Source organism: Branchiostoma floridae, chromosome 13, assembly GCF_000003815.2.
Source record: "Branchiostoma floridae strain S238N-H82 chromosome 13, Bfl_VNyyK, whole genome shotgun sequence".
In the NCBI taxonomy this organism is placed as follows: Eukaryota; Metazoa; Chordata; class Leptocardii; order Amphioxiformes; family Branchiostomatidae; genus Branchiostoma; species Branchiostoma floridae.
Genome location: NC_049991.1, coordinates 18,767,430 through 18,794,056, shown reverse-complemented (window position 1 = coordinate 18,794,056; position 26,627 = coordinate 18,767,430). Strand labels below are relative to the sequence as shown.

The 26,627-nt window shown below is 41.2% G+C and overlaps 2 protein-coding genes across 2 annotated transcripts; one reads left to right on the top strand and one right to left on the bottom strand.

Annotated features, from left to right (window-relative positions):
- Positions 1-99: 99 nt before the first annotated feature.
- Positions 100-2,818, bottom strand: LOC118429660 (4-galactosyl-N-acetylglucosaminide 3-alpha-L-fucosyltransferase FUT6-like). Its single transcript, XM_035840241.1, has 2 exons — positions 2,621-2,818; positions 100-2,242 (listed from the first exon to the last, which is right to left on the bottom strand). Exon 2 carries the CDS (start codon positions 2,094-2,096, stop codon positions 723-725), a length of 1,374 nt encoding a protein of 457 aa, XP_035696134.1. The 5' UTR covers positions 2,097-2,242; positions 2,621-2,818; the 3' UTR covers positions 100-722.
- A 1,277-nt stretch (positions 2,819-4,095) lies between these two features.
- LOC118428602 (E3 ubiquitin-protein ligase RNF216-like) lies at positions 4,096-26,276 on the top strand. The gene is made up of 23 exons (XM_035838704.1): positions 4,096-4,261; positions 5,980-6,129; positions 6,581-6,651; positions 7,214-7,345; positions 7,782-7,842; positions 8,089-8,236; positions 9,293-9,375; positions 9,940-10,033; positions 10,523-10,615; positions 11,212-11,311; positions 11,817-11,918; positions 12,553-12,695; positions 13,368-13,439; positions 13,636-13,824; positions 14,884-14,932; positions 15,391-15,490; positions 16,280-16,358; positions 16,893-16,990; positions 17,323-17,404; positions 18,180-18,320; positions 19,061-19,124; positions 23,023-23,348; positions 23,840-26,276. The coding sequence occupies exons 1-23, from the start codon at positions 4,161-4,163 to the stop codon at positions 24,104-24,106; spliced, it is 2,745 nt and encodes a 914-aa protein (XP_035694597.1). The 5' UTR covers positions 4,096-4,160; the 3' UTR covers positions 24,107-26,276.
- The last annotated feature ends 351 nt before the right edge of the window (positions 26,277-26,627 follow it).

The window sequence follows — 26,627 nt, the reverse complement described above, 5'->3', positions numbered from 1 at the left end:
GAGTTGAAGATTTGGCAGGAGAAAGAAGAAAGAAAGAAAGAAACATTACGAATACAATATATTTCACCATACCTATGGTATGGCTGAAATATAAAAATCCACCTGTATACAAATGTATTTTTCTTATATTCTATGATTTCGTTATGTGGTTTTACTCAACATTACCTTTGTTATATGCTTTTCTTGTCTGTAATTGTTCCGATGTTCGTTTGTACTTTCAGTTTGTTTTTGATGACGACACGAAAATTAGCGTGTTGAGCTTGAGTGTGTCGCCATCATGTTATTTACTTATATGTTACAATAAAAAAGGTACAAATCCAGAAAGTCATGCTGCGGTACCAAAATTAACCACCAGGAGACCAAAAATCAGTCATCACCGTCAGATTCACAACATCTTACCACGTACCAAATATCATAAAAATCTATCCTTGAGATTTTCCCCGCAGACACACATGAAAAGTAAAAAAAAAAAAAAAACTATACCTCCATTTTGCATGGAAGTAACGACAGTTGACCTTTATTCGCTGGGTAACCTATATCCGTTGTTTTTAAAATCATGACGATATCAGGTAGAAGGACGATGATTTCAAAGTGGAATAGTTTCAAAGTTTTGCTGTTTGAAACCACCGTCCGTTGACTTGATATCCCTGAGCCCTTGTTTTTTGTCTAAACAACGGAAATAGGTTACCCCGCGTATAAAGGTGAACTAGCGTTAATTACAATCAGGGATAATGCACTGCAAGCTCTTTGCGCCGTATCCCATCTAACATGACCACGGGTTCACAGAACTCATAGTTTTCCCCCCTCCACCACTTGTCAATGTCATTATAGACCTTTCTCTCCTTGGGATTTACCTGTACAAGCTTCTTACATACTTCACACCAGGCCCCTTTATACGGTGGGAGGTTCTTTGGAGGGTTGGTTTTCCAAGCAAAATACTGCATATACTTGTCATCATGTTTACTTAGATATAATAAGTAGCTTGCCAACGCTCGAGGGGATTTGAAATCGTCTACGTGAATGAAAGAATTGGGTGGAGCAAATCTCTCATAGTCCCTCCTAGGTGCACCCAAAACAACCGGCACGGCATCGCGTTTCAGGCCATTGAGCCAGAACTTTTCTGTTATATACTCTACACATTTGAAGTTTTCAAATGCTAAGTAGAACTTGTACTGGCGCAAATGGTTTGTGAAACAATCCCTCCCTCCCGGCCCAAGCCCACAGTAGTCAGCTCCACAACCACCAAACACGTCCACTTGGATGTACTTCATCAGCTCATTAGCATAGGCAAACCGAGTCAGGTGTTTGTAGCAATTACTCACATACCATATGACTATCTTATCCTTCTGTTTGGGGTAATGTCTACCCAAAGTGTCTGGTTTTCTGGCAATTTCTTCATAAAGTTGTGTGATGTGCCCCCAGGGCATGTAGATGTCTGAATCGTTCCTGTAGGTCATGGTCCGGTTGAAGACACCTCCGTAGGACTTCCAGTCGTGGTTCCTTGTGAAGTGAGGACAGTCTGGTGTACGCATTATCCAGTGTTGGTCAGCAGGCCGTGACTGGGGGAACCAGGAACTGTTGTAGACGTGTGGGATTGTCGCGAACCAAAAGATTACAGCATTCGCATCTGCAACTTCTCTGCGATCTTTTGTAAATTCACACTGTGGCATGGATGGACATGCGCGGCGGCCGAGCATCGATATCGTGGGCCAGGGGTTCCAGACAAGAATTTTCTTCCTGTCTTCTTGTGTTGTCTTCCTCGCTATCTGTGTGGTTTCTTCGCTCCAGACGGAATAGAATCGTGACGAAGGGTTGTTGTCAGAGATGTCAGATATAAAGTGACTGCTCCTGGGGAGTGCTGAACGCTGAATGCTGGACACATGCTTCAGTCCATGGAGCAGATCTTTTATTTCATTTTGGGGGCCCGGGGCAACTGGACCATTTAGGAAGACCGAATATTTCTCTGCATATCCAGTATACGTTATGTACGTACAAAACGCAGTTAGAATCAGTAATGCAAGTATTACTGTTCCAGTCTTTTTGAGAAAGGTGCTTGGTACAAAGGTAGTCTTGACCGCCTTTTCACCAGTCTCCATGTTTGTCAGAAGTCTTTCCGGCCGGGGACACGGATCGGTTAAAGCACGATCGGTAAAAGGTAACAATTATATTGATGGTTTGTTTAGTGGTAGTGTATCATCCTATACTAACTTGTATGCGCAGGTTTTTTTTGAAGAATCGACACCTGAAACAGAAAACAATACAAGAATCAAACCACACAAGCCATATAGAAGTCTATCTGGATTGAAATGAACAAGGGGGTTAAATATAGAACCTCCTTGAAATGAGGTACATTCACACTGGAGCCTCAGCAATGCACCAACTCGTCCAACTCGTCCAACCACATAAGTAGCCTTAGTCCCCTCCCTATGTTAAGGGAGGCCAGTCACAGAATGCAATCCTTGAAGCTTCCAACATAACTACCCCCTACAAGAGATAAAAGATGTGGCTTCTACATGTAATTATCTCGTCCTTGCCCTATAATGCATTATTATTAAAAATCTTCAACACCCCCACAAACAAATTTGCCTGAAAAGGTCCCGAATATTATCTTAACTCTTACCATAATTTCAGTCGCTTGCAGGCGAGACCAGGGCGGCAGTTTTTGCTAAGTTGTGAGTTGGGACCGTCACGGGGAAAGCCAACGAACTGCCAAACTATATATCCTAGAAAGCCGCTTCCGCAGAAAAGAGACTGAACTCAGGCGTCTCTCTCGAGCAGTTGTCTAGTGTCGGAAAAAGGCCCGTTTCGCAATAATTTGCATATTGACAAACCGGTAAGGTGAGTTTTCATCCTGGGAGACTTTGTTTTATGTCCAACAATTCTTATGTGAACGAATAATAGTGGTAGAACCATATATGCATACACCTGTATACATGATCTTAGCCTATTGTCTTAGATACCTTGGAACATACCATGTCAATGTGTTCCATGAGATATTGCAATCAAGGAGAACACCTAGGTATTTGAGTTGATACACTTGGTCAACTGTTTCCTGAGCAATTTGGATTCTAAGTGGAGGTACTGCTCTTAACTTCCCACTAGTACCGAAAAGGATCCACTTAGTCTTAGCAACATTCAGTGTTAGACGATTTGAATGTAGCCATGTGGCAAGGTTTGCTAGCTCGGAAGTGGTTCTTTTAGTGGGTACAAAGATGACCCTTGTGACTGTCTGGTGGAGAAAAATTTTAAGATTGAAATTGGGATTAGTACTTCTCTGAAGGCTTGTTCCAGTGTATTTCAACATACTTTCTATGGAGAGTTGGCTCGGTCCTGTACCGAGTTTAAAATCGGAGTTTGCGAGGACATTTGGAGTTCCCGACAGGGTCATTATGGAACCAATGTTACTCTTTTTTTTTTAATATTTGCCTTTGGACAGACGAGGACAATGTGGCACTGCACGCAAGTTTTGTAACTTATATTAAGTGCCACATACACAGTACAGGTAAAGGTAGTCTTTTACCTCTCCGACCGAAGTCAGGTACCCATTTTTTTAACACCTGGGTGAAGTGAGGAAGGTCGTGTAAAGTGCAATGTTACTTGGTGAGAAAGATTGGTGGGTACTGAAATCACGTGTAACTTATTGCGCGTGGTCAATTGATCGGCATTTTCTCTACAATCATCTGTCTATAGTGGCCACATTTCTCCAGTCCCTTGAGCGTCCGCTATAGACAGGTTTGACTGTACGTCAAAGTAGAGATCAGTGCAACCTGGTAGAGTTGCCAATTCTACTGGTAAATGTTCCGATCTACACTTCGGTGAAAATTGAAAAAAAAGAAGATAGAATCGTATTTTTTCAGGGCCGTATGAATACCAGATTTTCCCCTTGGAAAAACATTAGTCTGTGTAACACAAACTCCGTTGTCCAGGGCTGTAACTGGCCCCTCCCCGCCCATCTAGGGGGCCGGCGAATGTTTGGCGGGCTGCTATAATGGAGATTTAATCAGGCTAGAAAAACATATGTATGCCGATAACCTGAATGCACACTACGCTCCGTTCCGGGGGCGTCGCCAAAAAACGCGCTAGTCTCCTGGGATTTAAACCGCCGTGCATTGTGGGAAGGTGTACCCGCGCAAATCAAGTGACAGTCATTTCTAGTCAAGATGGCGGAGGAGATGTGGCCGTGCGCTGGGCCGTCGGTTTGCCGCCCAAATTTCGCCAACAGCATGGACAACAGAGGTCCCAGTGTCAGTTCACCAGCTCGGTAAGGGTTTGAACCGTATTCTGAGTGAAATTTGTGGGAGTGTGTGAGGGATTTTACAAGATATTAGCGAAATTCCACGGGGAAAAGTGTTGTGTTGGTCATCGGCGGAAGTCTCGGGTAGAACGCATGTCCAAGGGTCAGTTGTGGTTTCGGAATGATTTGTGGTGAATTTAGCCCGCCATTGTTTGGATTTTTATATCCTGATGGAAGTGTTTTATGTCTCTATTTATGGGCCGTAGGTTGTGTGTCTGGCGTCGGTTCATTTTGGCGGGCTTTCCGTTGGTACCATCGCTCGCCGACATCGATGCAAATTATTTGCATATGTGTATACGTGCGCGCTTATCAGTCATTTGTTATGGACTGACAACTGAGACCAGGCCGGCGGCAGGAAAGGTTTCACGCCTTTTGTTTTGTTCTTTAGGTGTGAATTACCTTTTATAAAGGCTCTCTAACATGTACATTTGATTCATACAAATTTCGAGAGAGAAATTTCCAACGAAAATATGGCGAATATTTGATTATTCACATATTTTCCCGACCGTAGCCCGACTTCCGCATGCGATTTACATCACTTCCTGTTCGAAACTGAAAACTTCTAGCGCAGTTTTTGTTTTTTTAGAAAAATGGAAATGAAAAAATAGTTTGTGTCCAATAGTAGAATAATTTGACAAAATTGCTTAGCCGCCTGTAGTTATTTTGTGATTAAGATCAAATGATAAAATTATTTTTGTTTGGAATTCTGCCGGGCACTGTTGCATGCCGTTTGATTGATGACTTTACCACCTGTTCATGTGATACTAGTTTTTTTTTTCAAATCATTGTAGTCAAATGTAGTTAAACAAAGAAAGCAAATACTGATGTCAGAACTCATGTGTGGCAACAGGATTCTAGGTAATAATATGTCAAAGGTAAAGGCCCCATAAAAAGGAAACAAAACCCGTCTGGACAATTGTTATGCAAATCAAAACAATGGTTCAGACAAGGATTGTTTCCTTTTTCAGGGCATTTACCTTTATTTACCTAGAATTTCTCTGAAAGGGCTTACATCGGCCTGGCCAATGATTACTGGTTTATGTGGACAGGTAAATAATAAAGACTAAATTGGTTTTAATGAGGTAAGCAGTAGTGGGCCACCACGCTGCAATTTGTGACCACTACGCTAATTTCTAACTAGTGTAGTGGCGCTTTGCTATCATTTGGTTGTTCAAAAATGTCTAATCAATGTCTGAACAATGAAAAATGATAATATGCCACTCAAAACTGACCAAAAAATCCTTCAAATTACATGTGATGTTAACAGAGTGCCAACTTTTAACTCAACATTTTTCTAAATCTCATCGTGGAAGGGCCAAGACCCCCCTTCCACTCCAATCTCCTGATGATTCACTTCGCTACCATGCCATTCCCACTACGCTAAACTGAAATCCTGGCTAGAACCCTGGTAAGGTATAGACAAAATTGTTAATGCTTGTGTCAACAGGAAAAATTATCCAATCCGATTCCAACGAATCCAAGGGACCATAAAAAGTGGCCACATTTGCCAGGTGATTTTTATGTAGAGGTGGTCACTTTAACATGTATGTTTGACTGTATATTCTATATATTCTTTCCTCTCAGAGCTGGACCATCCGTAAGTGAAGCTGGACCATCTCTAAGTGAGGATGAACAGTGGGTAGTGATGCAGAGTTGATGTTGTATGTATGTTTGTTTTAATGCAGAGCTGGACCATCCCTAAGTGAAGCTGGACCATCTCTAACTGAAGATGAACAGTGGGTAGTGATGCAGCTGTCCCAAGTCTTCCCACACCTCAGCCATAGGGTTCTACGTGCTGCCGTCACTGCCGACGACCAGGCAGAACTGTTAGCCAAGTAAGGCCTAGAAAAAAATGCTCCAGGACTTCTCAGTTCTGGTTAACCAGCTTATGACCCTAGTGAAAACTTGCTTCAACCTTATCCTCTTTTGGGTCAAGCACTGGCAAGGGACATGGAATTTTCGGTGTGACTTGAGTAGGGCTGTCCCTGGCTTTAGATTTTTCCCTCCTCCAACTCAGTTTTTGGCCCAAGATGTTCATTTTTGTTGCTCAATCTTTAAGCATATGAAAACACATTTTCATCAAGTTCAGATTTTGGGGATGGAAAGGATGCCCCAAAAGCCAAATTTCTGTCCTATGGCGGAAGGACAGGTTCTGGAGACAGCCCTGCATCTGAGTAAGGAAAATGCTGTAAAATTGTTCTCAATCTTCTTTTCCTAATTTCTATCCGTAATTGTATCATATCAAGAGACCTGATATTGACGTTGTTTTGCTTCCTCATCTTACAGGCACATCCTGCTGAACAGGTGCATCGACAGTCTGCTGGAGAAGCAGGGCTCGCCCATCAGCATTTCTGACGGTAACTTTTAGTACTGTCTGTCTGGCTTTTGAGATGTTGTGGCTAATTTCTCACGAGTAGTCAAATGCTAGTAAAGGCTAGATAAAGGAGACTATAGATTTTGCACAGGGTAAAACATGCCCTAGATACTACGAAGAACAACCCTCTTAATTCTCTCAAAAAGTTGAAGTCCATGGGCCAGGGCCATTTTTTATACCACCGAAACTGGCGAAAGGGACCAGTGCTACCATGTATTTTTTGAATCTGCAATAACCAAAGTCTATTTTGATATATGACAGCAAGTTTGTATGAGCAGCTTTATTAGTGTAGTCATGTTACCAAATGACGTCATCAGGATAAATATTACTTTTTGGGAACTACATTCAAAGGACCAGGCCAAATGTCAAACATAGATATTTTTTTTTGATAAAATTGGTTTGTAGGTAAAACATACCTTGGGGATCACAAAATAATTGATTTTTTGTCATCTTCAGAAAGTCAAGAGCCTTTAAACTGGGGGTAGTTTGGGTGTAGAAATAGTGTTTACTTTTCAAAATCAGGCGTTCACCTTTACCTTTTCCAGGTGAGGATGAAGACGTCCCCACAGGTGACTCCACCTTGGAAGACCTGGCTGAAGACATCGTTGATCTGACCACGAACCCAGGAGTGGAAGTGGGGAACCAGGAAAACCCCATCATAGATGCAGATGCTCAAGGTACAGGCTTGTATAGTGTAATCAAGCCATGTTGATTTGTTTATAAATTATATGGATGACATCTGTGCACGCATCGATTTTTGGCAGTTTTCAGAAATAAAGAAAATTTTCAACCTAGCATTGCTTTAAATTGTCCAACACCCGAAACGCCCTCCGTCCACTTGCGGGAGGGCCTGTTGTCATCAAACCCATTTCTTGATTCACTCATCAACTGACGTCACCACCAAAAGAATTAAATGTACAGTTCCCCAGACGGGTAGCAGAAGCGAACATAAGAGTGAACTACCCGGATGGTACCCTGACTAAGTTGCCTCAAGCAACTGGAGATGATCTAAAATCATCAGAATCAAAGACCTTATATATAGTTATAACAATTCAGTACCTCATTTGACTGCATTGTTTAATTGATTGATTGATTGACATTTTTGTTGTTTAGTTAATCGAGGTGGAGCAAGGAAGAAAAAGGTGTTGCATCCTGCCCCTGTTCTGATCAATAGGTAAGTACCCTGTATTACTGTAAATGCAGGAACTTGATATCTTGAACGGTGAAAATTGAGTGTTCTCAGTGGTTTTGAATTGTGCGGTTATGCTGTGATGACATTCTACCTTAAACCACTTTTAAAATTTCCCGCATTCCATTTCATCAATTTACCATTTTTCGAAGATTTGCAGTCAATGTCCTGATAGCATTCGTCACGACAAAATGAGAGGATTTGAAAATTTTTGTTTGCTTTCTTTCCTAGTTCCTCCTCCTCCGACGAATATGATGATCTAGATGATCTAGATGATATAGATGAAGAAGATGAGCCAGTGGTGCCCCCAGCCCCAGTACCTGTCGTACAGCAGCCTCCCACACTGGAGGAGCAACAAGCTGGTACAGTCGCACAAGTGGTAAGAAATTTACCCAAAATTTGAATGCCTTTTTTCTACGCATTTTCACTTCCAGGGTTTAACAAGTTTTCTAAAGTTCACTTGTCCAATCAGGCAAGTACATAAAAAATTTACTTGTCCGAAGAATAATGTCGCTTGCCTGAAATTGCAAAGAAAAAAATTTTCTCTGTATTTTCACTTCCAGTAATGAAATTCTTTTACTATTGGCACTTTGTTTCTGTGTTGAACAATGCTTGATGCCATGACTGTGAAAAGTAACAAACATATCAAAATCTCACTCAATGGAAAATCTTACCTGCCCGATTGGTGAAGTGGGGTAGGACATAAACTTGCCCGATGGACTATTTCACTTGCCCGGCGGGGTACAATCGGACCTTGTCCAACCCCATACCAATGTGATGTTTGTACAGGAAGATAGCATTTTAAAATGCCAGTGTACGTCGTACACTAGTACAAGGAGTAAAAGCACCCAAAGCTCAACAGTCTGGAAGTGTGACAAAGCCCAACTGCTAGGTTAGAACTTAGAAGCTCTAACATTTTTCTTTCAAATGCAAATGAAGGCCATTTTGAGAGCCTGGAAAACTAGGTAGGAAAGCAAAATTAAGTTTAACATCAATGTAGTCTTTCATGTTGGCCATAAGATTGTTGATGAGTTTGTGTGATGTCAGCATAAGGCCACACCAATTTAATTTCTTGGTTCACGGATTCGCTCGCTCCTATTTTTTGGAAAAAAAAATAAAAAATGAAAATTACCACTCAGCAAATTTTCACCATTAATGAAACCATTCACCAACTTTCTGGTGTAGCAAACATAAAAACTGACACTACTTATGTAATTTTCAACGAGGTGCTGTTACAGTACAATAATAGTGTTTTTGTACTTTTTTCAAGCTGAAAACTTTTTTTTCTTTATGTTTGGGATTAGCCCTTACCTTTACCCGAAGCATTTTACAATTTTTATTTTTATTTCGCCCTCTCGCTCCATATTTTTTATGAAAAAATCCGTGAACCAAGAAATTAAATTGGTGTGGCCTAACCACTGTGATGTGTGTACAGGTGGAGATGTTTCCAGACGTGGAGGCAGGCTATGCTCGGGACCTGGTCAACAGATTCTGGAACGTTGCACACCCACTCAACGGGTACGTCCGTAGCTTCCTCTGATTCTTTTTGTTCCTTTGTTTTCGGTGCTGGTTGTCACAATGTTTGTATGTGGGGGTGGGGGAGGGTGGTGTTCATGAAAGAATGTAGCAATCATTAGAAGTGGTGGAAGACAGAAAGTCGGTATGTTGACTTTAAGATTAGGGCTCACTGCAAATATAAAATTAAATTTTTTTTTCAGTTTATTGTATTTAGGACAATTTAAGACAGTTTTACCCACAAAGTGGTGGGTTTGTGTGGCATAACTGCAAGCTGTTGGCCCAGAAAGAACCCAGAGGTCCTGAGTTCAACTCCTATCATGCTATGGTGGGAAAGGCACTTGAATTAGCACGACCTGTCTCACTATACCCAGGTGTAAAAATGGGTACCTGACTTCGGTTAGGGAGATAAAGGGGATGGGAGGAGAGAGATGGGCTCCGCCTTCCATTGTGCCCTAGACACAGTAGATTACAACCCACAACCTCTGTGGGATTATGAAAAGGCTATGGGAGTATTTCTACCTATTTTACCTACAACTGATACACCTGTACGATTTCCCCCTCCAGTTGCTGTGAGTACCTTCTGGAACACCCAGACTACCCAAAGGCTCCGGTACAGCAACCTGCAGCAGCTGCTGCTGCTTCCAAAGCTCAGGAAAAGGTATGGTGATAAAACTTCTCTTCAGTTGTACCAGGGTTCTAGGAAGGGACATAAAGCTGTTGCTCCCATGTTTGAGAAGAGCCACACTTAGCAAAAAGAGTTGGGGTCTATCCCTGTGTGCATGGATCACCATTGTCCAAGACGGGACACCTGGCACATCCCACTTCCCAGTCTTGTAATTTAGCCAGCAAAAGGGTATGTCACCCTGCAAGGAGCGGTATAACCCTGTCGTGTGTAAGCATGTCAACAGATGATGATGATTTATGGAATAAGCCTTACAGTCTGATTCTGTGTTGAAATAAATTGATGCTAACCTGTTACGTCAATTCTTCCACAAATGTGGTACTTCTCAATAGATGATGTATGCTTTGTTGCCATCTCAAAATGTATGATTTAAATAACAGAACAAGTGTTATGCTTAAGAGTTTCAATGGTAAATGTTATAGTTCTTCAGTTATTGTATAATGATATGATTTATTTATTTTTCAGACAAATAAGGACTTCTTTAAGGATTATTCCACTCCAGTGTCCCAGGTATATCGGATGCAGGTTGCGACAACTCTGCATAACGAATACAGGAGGGTGAGTTGTTCTGTGGAGTTGGCCACATTTATTTTCTTTTTTTTGTTCCCGGCTTGGAGAAACTTCAGGTGAACTGAAATACCAGCTTTTTGCATCTTGTCCTTCCAGACTATTTCGAACTATAAGAGCTGAAATTTGAAATACATTGCCTTAGATGAAAGAGATGATACCGTATTTTCTCGAATAAAGTATGCACTTTTAACACACTTCAAAATTGAAAAGGTGCTACAAGTTGTTGACAAAGTTGGGGTGCATACTTTGTTTTGAGGTTATTGCATGGTTATATTAAAAAAAGAGCCTAAAGTAAAATAAAGCAAGGTAGAGCTATATTTCTAGGAAGGATGCAAAAAATTTGAATTTATCCAGTACATGGTCTGTTCAAAATTTGTTCAGAAGGGGTGCATACTTTGAGTTTTTCCCATTTTACCTTTTAGTCCGACAGATCTGAGGGAGACTTGCCCCAAATTAGGGCTTCCTATTTTAATACGATAAAAGGAATTCAGAATAAATTAGATATTGAGCTATTTAACCATTTGAAGTATAACCAATGGCATTGTATAGCAGCTGTGACAATCTTGGCTGTTTTGACTTTGCAGATTTCTGTGAAAGACATCCGCACCATTTTGTGCTTCTACAAGTTTCACTACGCTCCGGCCAAGAAGTTCATCCAGGAAAACATCCTCGCCAAACTTCCAGGTAGGATACAGGTTCTTCAACAAGGCTCAAAGTACTTTTTTCTGCATACCTGCCCTGGTGCAAGTAACATTTAGAATTACCTGCATCAGACAAATTTTACCTGCACCTCTCAAAATGTAGGAAGTATGAATCATACTAAAAACTGTTCAGAAATCATTGCCATTATTTCTTTTATACTTCATAAGTGGTAGCAGTCAATGCAGCTTATAACAATTCAAATACACCTACATCATACTATTCATAGGACATTTATGTATAAAACACAGTACATGGACCAGTGCAGGTTAGGTGCAGGTAGACACCAGAAATACCCGCACAGCTCTAGTTTTACCTGCACTAACCTGCATATGCAGGTGGTATTTCGAGCCCTGTGGTTGGAAGTGTGCGTTGTGTGTGTTTGTCTTGTTTGTGTCTACTTATACCTTACAGTTTCTTCATGTTCTGCCAGAGAGCGTAAAATGTGCCGTGTCTGACCACGTTGTTTATCTTGTGCCCGGTTCCCCAGATGCAGTTGTTGCTAGTCCCCAGCCAAGGGTCAACCGGAGAAAAAGCAACGAGGTTCCCAGTTCCCAGTGTGAGGTCCAGGTTAAACTGGAGGATGGGAATGGTAGGGTCTAGAAAGTAAAATGATTAAGCCATGTTCATTTGATTATATTGATTACATCTGTATGTGCATCAATTTTATGTAGGTTTGGACAAGGTTTTCTATAATCCACTTGTCCTAACACAGAAAATTTACTTGCCTGAACTAACTTTTCACTTGTCCAGACATTTTATTTCCATCAGTACAATTCTTTTATTGTTGGCTCTATTTTTCTTTGTTGACCAATGATTGGTGCTATGACTGAAATATATCAAAATCTCTCAGGGAAAAATCAGACAAGTGGGATAGGACATTCACTTGCCCGATCAGCAGTTTCACTTGCCCTGGACAATCGGGCTAGTGGACTTGCCCAACCCTGGTTATGGCCTTACAGCCCTGAAATGATAAGGGACTTTTTTGCTTTAGATTTGAACCGACGCGATCAAACAAATGCTGTTTAGCTGAGAATACATCAGAATGCTGCTATTGGTATTTTGACTAACACACTCATTCTGAGTTTTTATATACATATATATATATATATATATATATATATATATATATATATATATATATATATTTTTTTTTTTTCAAGGCACCAAAATGAGGAAAACATAAAATTATTTTCAGAAATGTCAACATATCTTCTGTCTTTCAGATGCTCTACACAAGCGAAGTTTCAGCGTCAGGCTGCTGAAACTACCTCGTGTAAAAACTACCATGGCCGTACACGGTGAGCTCTGCAAGGAGCTGAAGGAAGAGATGGACTTTGTAACGGAGAGGACCAGGCAGCAAAAAGAGGTGGGCGGGGATTTTTATTCTATTGTTCTCCAAGGAAAAAACATATTCAGGGCTCGAAATACTTTTTTCTGTATACATAACATTGAAAATTACCTGCAGCAGACAAATTTTACCTGCACCACTCATTTAGGAAGTATGGATCATTCTAAAATTGTTTAGTAATCAGTTTTTTTTTTCCTTTAACAAAAAAAAAATTTATAGATTGTAACAGTGAATGCAGCTAATAGCAATCCATATACACCTACAACATACGGATATTTTTGTATAAAACCCAGTACATGGACCAGTTCAGGTTTGGTGCCGGTAGACACCAGAAATTTTACCTGCACTAACCTGCATATGCAGGTGGTATTTCAGCCCTGATATTGTTATTGCTGGTGCATTCTTTTTCTTTTTTCCTCCTAGCAGCAAATGTTTACGGAAAAGACTGGGTTGCCTACAAGTTACAGGCCAAATGATAGAGTGCTGCTGCTGCTTCTTGTAGTTAGAACCCTGCATTATTTTTCCCTATCTTGATTCCTGATATCTAACTTGCTTCCTGTCCCCAGAAAGTAGACCATTTTCTAGCGCTAAATGAGTAGCTGTACAAAGCTGCAGGCCAGATGATTTAGTGCTGCTACTTCTTCTCGTAGTGAGAACCCTGCCTTACCTTTTTACTTGTCTCCTGTCCAGGAAGCAGACCACCTTCTGGCACTGAGGCTAAACGAGGAGCAGTACGAAGCTGCAGGGCAGATGTCGTATGCTGCTTCTTGTACGTTGTAGTGAGAAAAGGTTTACCTGTCTTGATTCCTAAGTTGTCTAAGGTCCCCAGGAAGTGAACCATCTTCTGACACTGAGGCTAATGAGGAGCAGTACAAAGCTGCGGGGCAGATGATTTAGTGCTGCTGCTGCTTCTCGTAGTAAAAACTCTGCCTTCCCTTTTTACTTGTCTCCTGTCCAGGAAGCAGACCACCTTCTGGCACTGAGGCTAAACGAGGAGCAGTACGAAGCTGCGGGACAGATGATCGAGTGCGGCTGCTGCTTCGGAGAGGTCACATTTGAGGACATGGTTCAGTGTTACGAGGGACATCTGTTCTGCGCAGACTGTCTCAAGAACTACACTAAGGAGAAGGTCTTCGGTGCAGGACAGGTTTGTTTGTTTGTTTGTTTGTTTGTTTGTTTAGTGTTACGAGGACATCTGTTCTGTGCAGACTGTCTCAAGAACTACACCAAGGAGAAGGTCTTCGGTGCAGGACAGGTTTGTTTGTTTGTTTGTTTGTTTGTTTGTTTAGTGTTACGAGGACATCTGTTCTGTGCAGACTGTCTCAAGAACTACACCAAGGAGAAGGTCTTCGGTGCAGGACAGGTTTGTTTGTTTGTTTGTTTGTTTGTTTGTTTAGTGTTACGATGGACATCTGTTCTGCGCAGACTGTCTCAAGAACTACACCAAGGAGAAGGTCTTCGGTGCAGGACAGGTTTGTTTGTTTGTTTGTTTGTTTCTTTTACCAGGGCCTGAAATACTTTTTTCTGCATACAGGTAACACTGAAAATTACCTGCACCAGACAAATTTTACCTGCACCACTATGAATTTAGGAAGTATGAATCGTACTGAAATTGTTCAGGAACCATTATTTTATTGATTGATTGATTGATTGTAGAGGGAAAATGGAGTTTACGCTGTGGTTTTAACTTTGCGATAGCGCCATAGACTGCAGTCTCATACTATAATGGAAAAATGTTCGCGGTGGTTTTGAGTTCACGGTAAAGTGTTCACCACAAAACACGAGAACATAAAACCACAGTACAGTGAACAGTCTGCATTTTACATTATTTGGATCTCTTAGAGATGAGGTTATATATCATTTCTACAGGTATAGAGACTCTGGAGACTGTTGCCCAATAGAAACCTGTTAATGGTTTACTGGTCGAAAAAATTACAAGAGCGAAGTAGAGTGTACAGTCATTTGTACCAAGTTTTACAGTCAATCGTACAGAGACAGTTAGCCTTGTAGGATTTTAAAACGTAGGAGTCGAACGCTCCACCAAATAATTTTTGTAGCAAGATGGACCATTGTTTTGAGTGTGATGCATTCACTAGTTTTTCACATACCCTGAATCATGTTCAGGTCCGGACCAGGACCTGATCCTCTGGACCTAGACCGTACCTAAATTTTCTGTACCGGTACTGACATGTTTCTGTCTCCACAGGCGTCTCTGAGCTGCATGACTGACGGGTGTGACAGCACGTTTCCCATGGGTAAGTTCCCCTTCACAGCGGGTTCCAAGAGGACTTATTTACAGTAGAAAGGAAGGCACATGAAAGTAGTGAAAGTATACCTGTTTGTTCTTTGCATATCGGTAACCCTAATTTCTGTCTGGCATTCACAAGTTAGTTTGTTTTATACCAAGAAAACTATGTAATAGCTTTATTTTTTTACAATCACACACGTGTAAAACAAAAGGTCACAATGTTGAGTTTGGCCATAAGGTAATGAAGCTGACCTTGGTGATTGTGTTGACCTTTGGCCTTAAGGTGATGTTGACCTCTGCCCCCAGGTCAACAAAAGAATTCTTTCCAAAGTTCAAAGTTCCACATATAATACATACATTGTGAAATGGGTAATGGTTTACACTTTGCCTTCACAAAAAATGTTTTAAGAATTGCATTTATAAGGTCATGAAGTTGACCCTTGCCCTGTTGACCTCTGCCCCCAGGTCAGCTGGAGAAAGCCCTGCCTGAGAACATGCTGAAGAAGTACCAGGAGAGGCTGGAGGAGGAGAACATCAACCTGGCCGGGCTGGATGACCTCGTACGGTAAGGTCATCTCCATGGCAACACCATTGCCATGGTTACACTTGCAGAAGACAGTTTCAGCTTGATCTGGGTAAAGCCAGTAATATTTGGGGTTCACTGTTTTAGTTTTACAAAAGGACTCTCAGATAGTATCATACAGTATTTGGTAAAACAGCTGTGCCTTTATTTATTTATTTATTGGTTTGGCTGCACCGAACACACAGCCAGGGCTGCCCAACTAGCCTATGGCTATTACAAAGGGCTAGCCCTGCTGACAAACACATAAACAATACAAATTTAAAAAAAGAACATTTGTATGTACATGGTGTAGGATAACTTACATATCATCTAAAATGGAGTATATAACATCATATGTTAGAAGACAACTATATACTAAGTTAGAAGACATCAAGCTGTGCCTTTTTTTAGTCTTAGGGCTGTGAAGCATACCATGTAACACAATTCAAGTGCAGGTAAACCGTAAAGTAGTTTAGGTACAGGTTCAGACCTGAATGTAAAATGTATGGTCAGTTATCTGTAACGTACCCTAGCCAGTTGTTTTCTTACTCTTAATAACTGATCAGGCTACAGTCTTGGATTGCATGGTGTTAAGAAGGATATCAAATGCCTCACCAGCCAGATAGGGCGACTTAGAAGTGCAGTGTGAAGACTAACCGACTGCTGTTCACCCTTGTGTCAGAACCACTGCAGCAGTGTAATCAAGTACTGGATACTACTACGCAACTTAACTGCGTGTGAGTGGGTCAGGTTTTTGTTTTCCTTGGCTAACATGTAGCTAATGTGTTACAGGTGCCCCAGTTGTGACTATGCTGCTATCTTGGCCGCGGAGGACAAAGTTTTCCGCTGTCAGAACCCAGAGTGCATGAAGGTAGGACTGAATGGCAGGATTTATAGTTACAATTATTATAGGTGATCCAAATTTCTTGGTGAGTCACAGCAAGTGATATTGTAGGGGGGTTTGGGGGCATCCACCTTCCATGGTGCAGCAGAGTTTTAGAGAATTTTAAGTTAAAATAGTGCATTCTAAGGTGTGCTGAGGGGCAAAATTACTGTCAGAGTTTCTACTTGTCAAATGTTTGTAGATACTTCATGTGATTTTTATTGTAACAGACTTAACACAATTCAGGAAGGCTTCAAGCTATTTGCTGTATTCCTCAACAAATTTCAGAGATAAAGAGTGAATTTTTTTACATTTTTGTATATAGTTGTCTTCTAACTTAGTCATACTTGTACATATTACGCAATATTCTAAACTATAAAAAATTGGCGAAAATAACACAACAGTGCCGCAGTGAACGTAACCTGCAGTGCCGCACCGGTGCTCCAATAGATATCACCTTAAGTTTGAGGTTTGTAAAGAAATGAAAAATGTGGTACTAAACTTGAACTTGTTCCTGTCCAGCAAACCTGTCGGCACTGTAAGGAGGACTGGGCGGAGCACTTTGGCATCCCGTGCCAGGATTTGGAGAAGGCAGACGACACAAAGTTCAGGACATCAATGTGAGATCATTGTTTTAACTGGGGCTGTGTACTAGGTGTGGGGACAAAACTGTTTTTTATTGTTGGAGTAGTAAAAACAAATCAGTGGACCAGATTTTGTAACAATTAGAAAATGAACAGATTTTACTGGCAGGCGTTAACGTTAACAGTTTACAAAATGTTGACTGAACTTGAGATATGCAGAAAATGCATGCATGTAAGGCACTGTTACATATCCCTTAAAGTCCTAACACAATTTTGTTTTGATAAGAAAAGTGGTATGCCCTGGCGTGTGTTGGTTCAAAGAAACTATACAAATGTTTAACTGGTTATAAAATACTCTTCCTTTCCAGAGAAGAGAAAATGACGGAAGCCAAAATCAGGACGTGCCACCAGTGCAAAGCCAGCTTCACAAAACACGATGGGTGCAATAAGGTAGGCTTGTCTTCTTGTGGATAGCAGTTGCATGGTGTGTATTCTCACCTGGTACGATAGACGGTCTTCCCAATCTTTAAGGTCTTTCAAAAATGGCCTCTGTGAGCTACTCTCCAGTCTGAACTGAAACTAGTAAACTGATCTTGGCTTGTTCCATTTTGTGCATTGTGTAGTGGTGGATACCTTTTTACTTGATCCGGTTCAGGTCCAGAGGTTTCGGTTCAGGTTCGGAAATTTTGCAGTTGGAACACTGCTTTTCCTCCACCTTTGTGCATAAGCTTTTATATTTAGTTCTTGATAAAACATAACTAGTTACCTTTAACTGGAAGAAAAGACATAATAATAAGTAATAGCTTAGAAGTGTGGCAACCTGAAATGTTGATTGTGCAACCTGGCTTTTGACTCAGGTTGCCACCTGGGCAACCTGGCTGTAAAAGAGTATTCCGATCACAGCAGTATAACTTGCAAACTGACTTGTCCTGTGTCCTCAAATTTATTTTGATTTTATTTATTTGCACATAAAAAAAGGGCATACATGGAGTAAAGATAAACGATACTTAAAAACCGTGCGGGAGTGAGGTAGAGCCAAAATAGGCTTATAGAAGCCCTCCTCCTAACAACTGATTACCTGTTGATGTGGTGAACGTAAATGGCAGAAGAGTGCCAAGTATTTGTAACTTTTAGTGGTTGACTAGTGACCATTAAAATCGCTAAATTAAGTTACCATTAACAGAGCATTGCACTATAACTTGTAAACTGACTTCCGTGTCCTCAGATGACCTGCCGCTGCGGAGCCAAGATGTGCTACGTTTGCCGCAAGCCCATCAAGGACTACAACCACTTCTGTCGGCACGCCAGGAACCCGGGAGAACCCTGCACCGTGTGCACCGCATGCTCTCTCTGGACAAGCACAGAGGTAGGATGAGGCTTTTAGCTAGGATTCTCTTATAGGGTGACATGGTGACTCAAAGTACTGTAAATGCAGAAACTTTCAAGGTGGTTAAATATTCGCGTTTTTTGCGGCGGCTGATTCACAGCGAATTTAAAACTACCGCAAACATTTTTCCATTACACTAAGAGACTAGAGGGCATAGTGCTACCACGAAATTAAACTTACTTTCTTACGAAATTTAAACCGCTGCCGCGAAAAGTCCATTTTCCCTCTACCGGGAAATTAGATCTCTGCAAACTTAAATGCATTTACAGTAACTGATATAGGAGCAACTCTTGTAGGGGAGGTCCAGGAGCAGCTACCTTCCATGGTACAGAGTTTAAGAGAATCATGAGTCAAAATGGTGCATTCTAAGGTATCCTGAGGGACAAAAGTAGTCAGAGCTCACAGTAGAGGACTGTGACCACAGATGACCTAGTGGCATCACTGGTCAATCAGATTTTCATGCTTGTCAGAGGATCTTCTCCCCAGTGTGATTAGGGCGTTTAGTGCGTTCAATTTCTTGTTATACCTACCTACCTACCTACCTACCTACCTATCCAGTCCCTTGACCTCCAGGTTGTTCGGGGGACAAGGTAGCCATGAAGATAGAGAGTTGCCTCCAGGTTCGTCTTGTTATAATTACGATCGAAATATCTAAGTTTCAATTCATTTATTTCACCAAGTGAGTTCATAATTGTGATTTCTTTTCCCTCCCCGACTAGGAAGACGATGAGAGAGCCACGGAGGAAATTCAGAAGGCAGCAAGAGAACAGAAAAAGGCAGAAGGTGAGAGTTTTATGCACTTCAGTTTATTCTTTTGGTTTTAAGAATTGTTCTGCCCGAGTTTCAACCCTATAAAATGCTATCAGTGCCAGGGTTGGCCGCTGACCTCCATAAAGAAACCCCCAAACAAGGCCGAAGTCCCTAACTTCCGGGGTTCGTGCGCTACACGCGCGCAGAGCTGCTACTTGGGGAGAACACACTATCCCGGATATATCCGGGCGCGGCACACAGGGAATGTATAGGTGTGCCGGATATATCTTGATTTGGCAGTTTAAGGGTTAAGAATTGTTCTACCACAAGTGTGGTTTGTGTGGAGTAACTGCAGGGCGTTTGGCCCAGAACCCAGAGGTCCTGGGTTCGAATCCTGTCATGCTTCTGATCTTTTGTTGTTGAAAAAGGCACTTTGCATTACTTTTCCCACTTCAGTCAGGTGTAAAAATGTGGTGGAAGGAGAGGGTTGGATTCTGCCTTCCAATACTGTGCCCTAGACGCAGTGGATATGTAATAAACAACCTACAGCCTCAAAAAACGTAACTTATGGGACTAGCCTGTCTGTGTCTGTGTGTGTGTGTTTCTGTCTGTGTGAGTCTCCCTTGTATGCTCGAGTGTATGCGTGTACATGCGTATTCGTGTACTGTTACAGGGAAGGACAGGGTAGCAGACAAACTTGGACTGCCTCCTTTCGTGGTGTAAAGTCTGCCTTGTCTGATTGTTAAATGTTACTCGTTGTAGCATTGGGGTGTCTGTGTGGCACAACGGCTAGAGCACTGGAATCAGAATCAGTAGGTCCTGAGTTTGATACTCGCCATGCCCCTGCCCCCATGATGGTGGAGTGACGCCCACCGAGCCTCACGGCTAATCTGTCTAAAGGTGCCAAAAAACACCTACGGATTTGGTGCTGCCAGTGTGTCAACATCTGCTCACTTGCCACTAAGACCTGTGAATTTGTTTTTTTGCCTTGCCGCCGCAGGCGGCATGGCCTTGTAGCCACTATTTTCTTGGTTGGTTCAATGGTTCCATGGTTCAATGGTTCCATGGTTCAATGGTTCAATGGTTCAAGCAATGTTAACCCAGCCCTTCCAAAGGCCCTTCCAAAGGCCCTTCCCAGTTCTCTTTCTCGAGGACAAACTTACGGCTTAGGCGACTAACAGTACATACCCGTCAATCTTTATACCTCCCTTTTACGCATTTGATAACAGTTGTGGTCGGTACTGAAAGTCTCTTAACATCTGGTTACATCGAATGAATGAAGCGTTCGTATGGTAATATTTCAAATCCATTGAAGTAAATATATAATCAAGTGAATTATCTCGCATAATAATTTGCATTACCTATTCATAAAGATGAAATAAATGCCTAATTAGACCAATGCATTGCATGTGAATATATAAGTAGGCAATGACGTCATCGAAACGTCTCAAGAACGTTTGACTAGGTATTTCAACGCTACCACGAAAACCCTCTGCCGTACGCTGTTTTCCCCGACGATCGCCCCAATTTGGCCGGGCGGCGGCGCCGCGCGATCCAAACGCGCCAAATTTTGGGCCGCGTGCCCCTCAGAAACGGAGGATATGTGACTGAAGCGGCACAAATAGAACCTTTTTTGACGCTATGGATGAAGAATTTCAAGGTAAAATACTTGATACAATTTGTAGTGTTTGGGGGAGGGGGGCATGTTGAAGAAAATGTGCTTTTGAACAATTTTTTCTCAAGTCAATCCCAGCAATATAATTTCTATGCAGTGTTTCTTTATCCATGTTTTAGTCATGAAACTTACATGTATGTAAAATGTTTCTTAGTAATTTTTTCTTATTAGTTTATTGCTTTCTTTAGCATATTTTACATATGGATCATTGATTGGCCTGTTGTGTACTACTAGTATTTCTTTTCACTTGTTGAACTTGAGGCACCATGGTAACTTGAGGTACCTACAGGGTATGCCCAATTTTTAAGAAAATCTCAATTGTATTTTCAATATCATCGTTACTGTTGGTGTGAATCATCCCTTGCCTCGTTCCAAGACTAAAATACCATTTTGTATTTTTTTCACTTGTTGAACTTGAGGCACCGTGCCCCCTGATATGGGTCAGCCGGGTAACCTATGCCCAAATTTTTCAAAACACTAATGGCATTTTTGTTAACGTGAAAAATTTGTGCAACCAGAATGTGTATTCTTTGTCAGATTGTGCCAAGGGTTTTTCTGGTGTAGCAGAAATCATAAATATGTACTTACCTGCAATATTATACTCTTGTCTCTACTATCAGCCAGGTTCCTACCGACCGGGCGAGGTTGTCGCAGTTGGTACTGAGATTCAGTCGCAGAAGATGGCTCAGAAACAGTGACACTTACCTCCTTCCATCTTGTTGCAGGTATTTATCTACTTAATCAATGATAATAAGTTAATCTATTCCTTGCCCCAACTTGCCTTTCTTTCTTTATTGAATTCTTCATTTCATTATTGGATCATTCTGAATCTTTCGTCACAAGAAAGAAAGAAGTCATAAGAAAGATGATGATGTAGATGAACATCAGACGTGGTACTGGAGTAGGTCGTCATCCCCTCAGATGGAAGAACATTATCACCATGATGGTAGACATGTTAATCATGAAACTCAAATAATTTTGTTTTTCAGGTGGAGTGTAGATTGCACCAAGTACCAGATGTAGCTGATATAAGACTGGAGAGCGGAGCGGAGATATTGAATGGTAGAGGTCAAACATAATGTTGACAAGTTGTGCAGCCAGTGCTATTAGCATTAAGTTTGTTAAAGAATACTGTTGCTACCAGTAACCACAGAAAATGATGAGTAAGCCTGTTGTTTTTGTAAAAAGTAGTTTACATTGCATTATACTATTTATAGTATTGATTAAATAAGGAGAAGTTCATGTACCTGCAAGTACATCAAAGAAATATGTGTCGATTGTATGTATCCTGAAGACTGAGCCTTTGACCTTGAAAAATGTTGAACTTGTCCTAATAAATTTAGTGTTTACACAATGTCTACCTATTGATATTTTATCTCTTATTAGTACAAACATCTGTCTTCTATATTTTATTACAAATGTATCTAAGTGTAAAGTTGTACTGTTGATACAGTGTAACATCATGGCTCAACATGAAAATAATGCGACATATTCACACACTTACCTTTCACCTTGACCAAGTTGACCTTGTTATAAGGCAATTAATATTGCTGATATTCTATAGATGTGACATTGTTGGTAATATAAGATACCATAATGTTGTGTACATTGCAAAAGTATATGAAGTATGATATTTAATCTTGTACAATGCGACTCAACTGGTGCAAAAAACACCATTGACTGTAACCCAAAATGTGAACTTTTAAACCCAAATTTACTTATTTCTTAAAGAATAAGGTAAGATGACAATTATTGTGTGAAAGGACACCAGTGGGTGCTGCATACATCGACCCTGTGTAAAAGCATAATAAAATGCCATGAATGTTCAGAACTCTGTGGAGTGATTCTATGTAGTACATATTACCGGGAAATAAGATAAAACAAGCTTTGCAGCCTTTACTTACCTTTTCATCACCCCTCAAAAAAGGTATTTTTTTGATTTTCATCGTTTATCGCGCAGCCGGCCATATCTGAGGGTAGGTTTTGGCAACTTTGTGGAGCCATATCTCAGCAACCGTTCAAGCCATTCGCTTCATCTAAAAAGCATTTTACTCCTCTTGGTTAGCTCTTTCAGAAACAGTAAAAACAGTCATTGTATTGTGTTTTTGCCAAGGCACAGCATTTTGCCTTGCCGGGCTTGAAGTGCTGACCTACTTTTTCCTGACGATATCCCTAACACGCGGCAAGGCACAACTTTTTTAAAAAGATTTCTTGTTTTACTCATTGTAAAGTGACGAATGATCCGTATTATTACAGGGAAGGACAGGGTAGCAGACAAACTCGGACCGCCTCCAGAGCCCAAGAGGCCACGGATCGAGGTGGTACCGCCGCCGGGGGCCGGTCCCGTCAGAGCTGGCCCTCCCCAGGGGGTCGGGTTTAATCCGCGTGTGGTGGTCGGGCAGAACCAGCCGCCAATGCCTGGAGTTCCCATGCCGCCGCCACCTCACCTGCCGGGCAACCATCATCCCTTTGTCCATCAGCAGCCTCCACACATGGGCCCGGCACATCTTCCGCCGCCGCCGCACTTTGGAGCGCTGCCCCAGCCGCACATGCCTGTCAATCATCCTGTCCCACCACATCAGGTACGTGTATGTGTTAGATAAGCAAAAAAAACACGGTTTGTCTTATTGGACCAGTCCAGAAAAAATCGGACCTCAGGGTTTAACAAGTTTTCTAAAATTCACTTGTCCTATCGGGCAAGTACATGCAAAATTTACTTGCCTGAACCAGCTTTCTGCTTGCCCCAAAATTTAACTAACATTTTCACTGTGTTTTCACATGCAGCAATGGAATTCTTTTATTATTGGTTCTATTTTTCTGCGTTGACCAATGCTTGATGCGCTAACTGATAAGCAACAAGTGATTATATTTAAAAATCTCATGGAAAAATCTTACTTGCCCGATTGGACAAGTGGGGAAGGAAATTCACTTGCCCGATTGACACTTTCACTTGCCTGGGACAATAGGTCCTCTGATGACTTTTTACAGGTCCTCCTTTTTGGGGGACCGGTCCAGCAAGAAAAATGATTTTGTACTCGCCTAGTCTGATGTACTCTATATTGTGCCTTTCCAGCCCCATGTCCACAACAATGCTGCTGCACATGCACATGCACAGCAGATGTATCGTATTCAGCAGCGGCGAGAGGAAATGGAGGAACGGATTCGGCGTGACAGAGAGCAAAACAGGCAGCTCATCCGTCAGCAGATCGGCAACATCCAGCACGACCTCGAAAACTTCCAACACAGAATGCACGAATTCCACCAGAACGTTAACCGTCAACAGGTGATGGCGCCAATGGCGGGTCCACCCCAACACCACGGTCCCGTAGAATTCCTCTAGCTGGCCAAAGTGGCATTGTTGCAATCAAGCTTCTTGCTCCTTAGCAACTCGTAATTCGAACAGGGCTCCCTCCAGTCCTTCCATCTGGGCCTGAAATTTGCTTTTTGTGACAGACAAAAATTCTACACCATCCGTCCCCAAAATCTGGACGTCATTACATAAAGTTATTGAAAATGTGTTTTCATAAGCTTAAAATGACAGATTGAACAAGGAAAATCAACAACGTGGACTCCCAAAACAATGAGAGGGACAGAAAAAAGTTAAAGCCGGAGACAGCCCTGAATTCGAATTAAAAAAAAGGTTGCAGAAAATTAAGAGAGTGTTCCTTTGCAATCGTGGCATCGTCGCAATCGAATTTCATAAAAAAGGGAAGGTTGCAAAAAGAACAGTTAGTGTGGATTGTTGCAATACAAAGAGAGGCTCCTGTCCACTTATCCTTCCATGTGCCTAAGTGTGAATAAGTACTTAAGACCAAATGCTGATGCCTTCCAGGATATTACCTTGAAAGTTCATCAAGTTGATGTTGATAGAAGTAATTCTGGATCAAAGATGAACTTAAGGTTCCGGCTTGGACTTGCAGATTTTTTGTTAAAGTGTCCAACTTCAGTCTTTGTAAAGGAAAGAGCAATCGACTGCTTCTGAGACGTCACATAATGCAGATAAAACATTTTATTTGGTGACCAGTGATCTCAGTGACCCAGGTGAGTTAGTGAGTGAGATCTCGAGTTGCAGAAAGTCTGATGCGCCACCCGTCTGTGGCAAGGGATATTATTGAGGGCTTCATCAGACTCATCTCTCAAATCGCTAGGCTAACTAATTGCTTTCCCATGACACATTTTAGAGGTACGTATGGAACAGTGCCTTGCAAGTTCTCACTCACTCATCCTCGCCGCACATAAGTCTTAGCTGAGGTGGGCTGTCAATGTTCTCCAAGTTGCAAAATGTATTACCAATTTCCACTGTCAGAGAAAAACAAAAGCTAAGTCAATGTCAAGTATTTGAGATCATTTTCTATTTGAAGGACCCCATTTTGGAAGAGACACATTTCTATCTTTTCACCCAAATGCGAACGAGTTTTCTAGCTACTATGTCTATCACCCAGTTGTCATTAACTTTAAAAGAAAACATAAACTTTCTTCAAATGACATGGTTACAAAAATAGTTGACTTAAAGATTTGTAACTGGCCTCTAATTTTGTGTCCTTCTCATTCCCTATTTGAAAAGATAACCAGTGTTGTACATCTACATTATTATTGCATTGTCTTGTGTTTTTTTCTTTTGTTTTGAAAAACCAAAAATATATATTATATGTAGAAATAGACTTTCTTTAAAATTTACTAATATTTCTTATATTCTTTGTTGCGTTTAAATTGTTTCAAAAGGCTGTATATTATTTAGCCCGTTGTTAATGTTCTTCAAGTTACGAGCATTAAGTTATTTTTGTACTGTTGTTTCCATGTAAAGTAAGAGAACAATGTTCTAGTTTCCTGAAAGGCACCAAGCAGACTTGTTAAACGTATCACCTCAAGTCTTCCAGGGGTTTGGCAAACGTTCCAACTTCTAAGCTATGCAGGAAATTCAGATACATACACCACAAGCTAAAGATGACAAGGAAAACATTGGATCTTGCACATTCTCGCCAAAGGTTTTATAGATAAACTGTTAAAGTCAACAAATAGCTACCACTGGTTTACTTAGTACTTAAAACTTACATACTCCTACTCATAGTCTTGTCCATGGTATAGGTAGGATATACCTTGAAGAGGCACTGCTAAACTCGGCTGAAATTTCTTCTTGCTTGTGTGTGTTAATTCTGTACAGTATGGTGTCTAACCAGCTGTCTGCCAATCAGAGAGTCAGCAAAATGTTTTCTTCAGGTAAAGCTGATTCTTTGATTGGCTGACAGCTAGTTAGAGCCCTTGCCCACAAGTTGAAACTTCAGCCTGGTTTAGCAGGTCTCCCAACTTACAGGCTATGGCCAATGCTCTCCTATGAGAATGAACAGGATAGAAGTAGAAATATGACTACAAACATTTGTATGTTCATAGATATTGTACCTGCTTCAGCTTTGGACTGAAGATCTTGCCCTGTGTCTCAATATTGATGTTCTGTCTTGTCCATTCCTTTTGTCAGATATTGAAAAAAGAAAATGTCTTCTTGTTGTATGTCTTCAATAAAATATTGTTTACAATAGGAATGTCTAATCTTCATCAATGTGCAATAGAAATGTGAATAGTTTCTTGAGGTCGGTAAGTCACTGAATAACGTTAGATATTCTTTTCACCAATCAATGTTTTATTTCCTCTGGTGTTTTATTTCCTCTGGTGTTTCGTTTTCCTTCTGTCACCATCCGGACAATGCTAAGTGGGTGTCTAAACTCCCTGGCACGTTTGACCAGTTGCAGAGATCACGTGTTTGACCAATCAATGAGATCATGTGTCTGTAACGTTAACTCTCATGAGTTTACATTTTGAAGTGATTGTTCATTAGTATTGATCCTGACAATGCTGACTGCTTTACA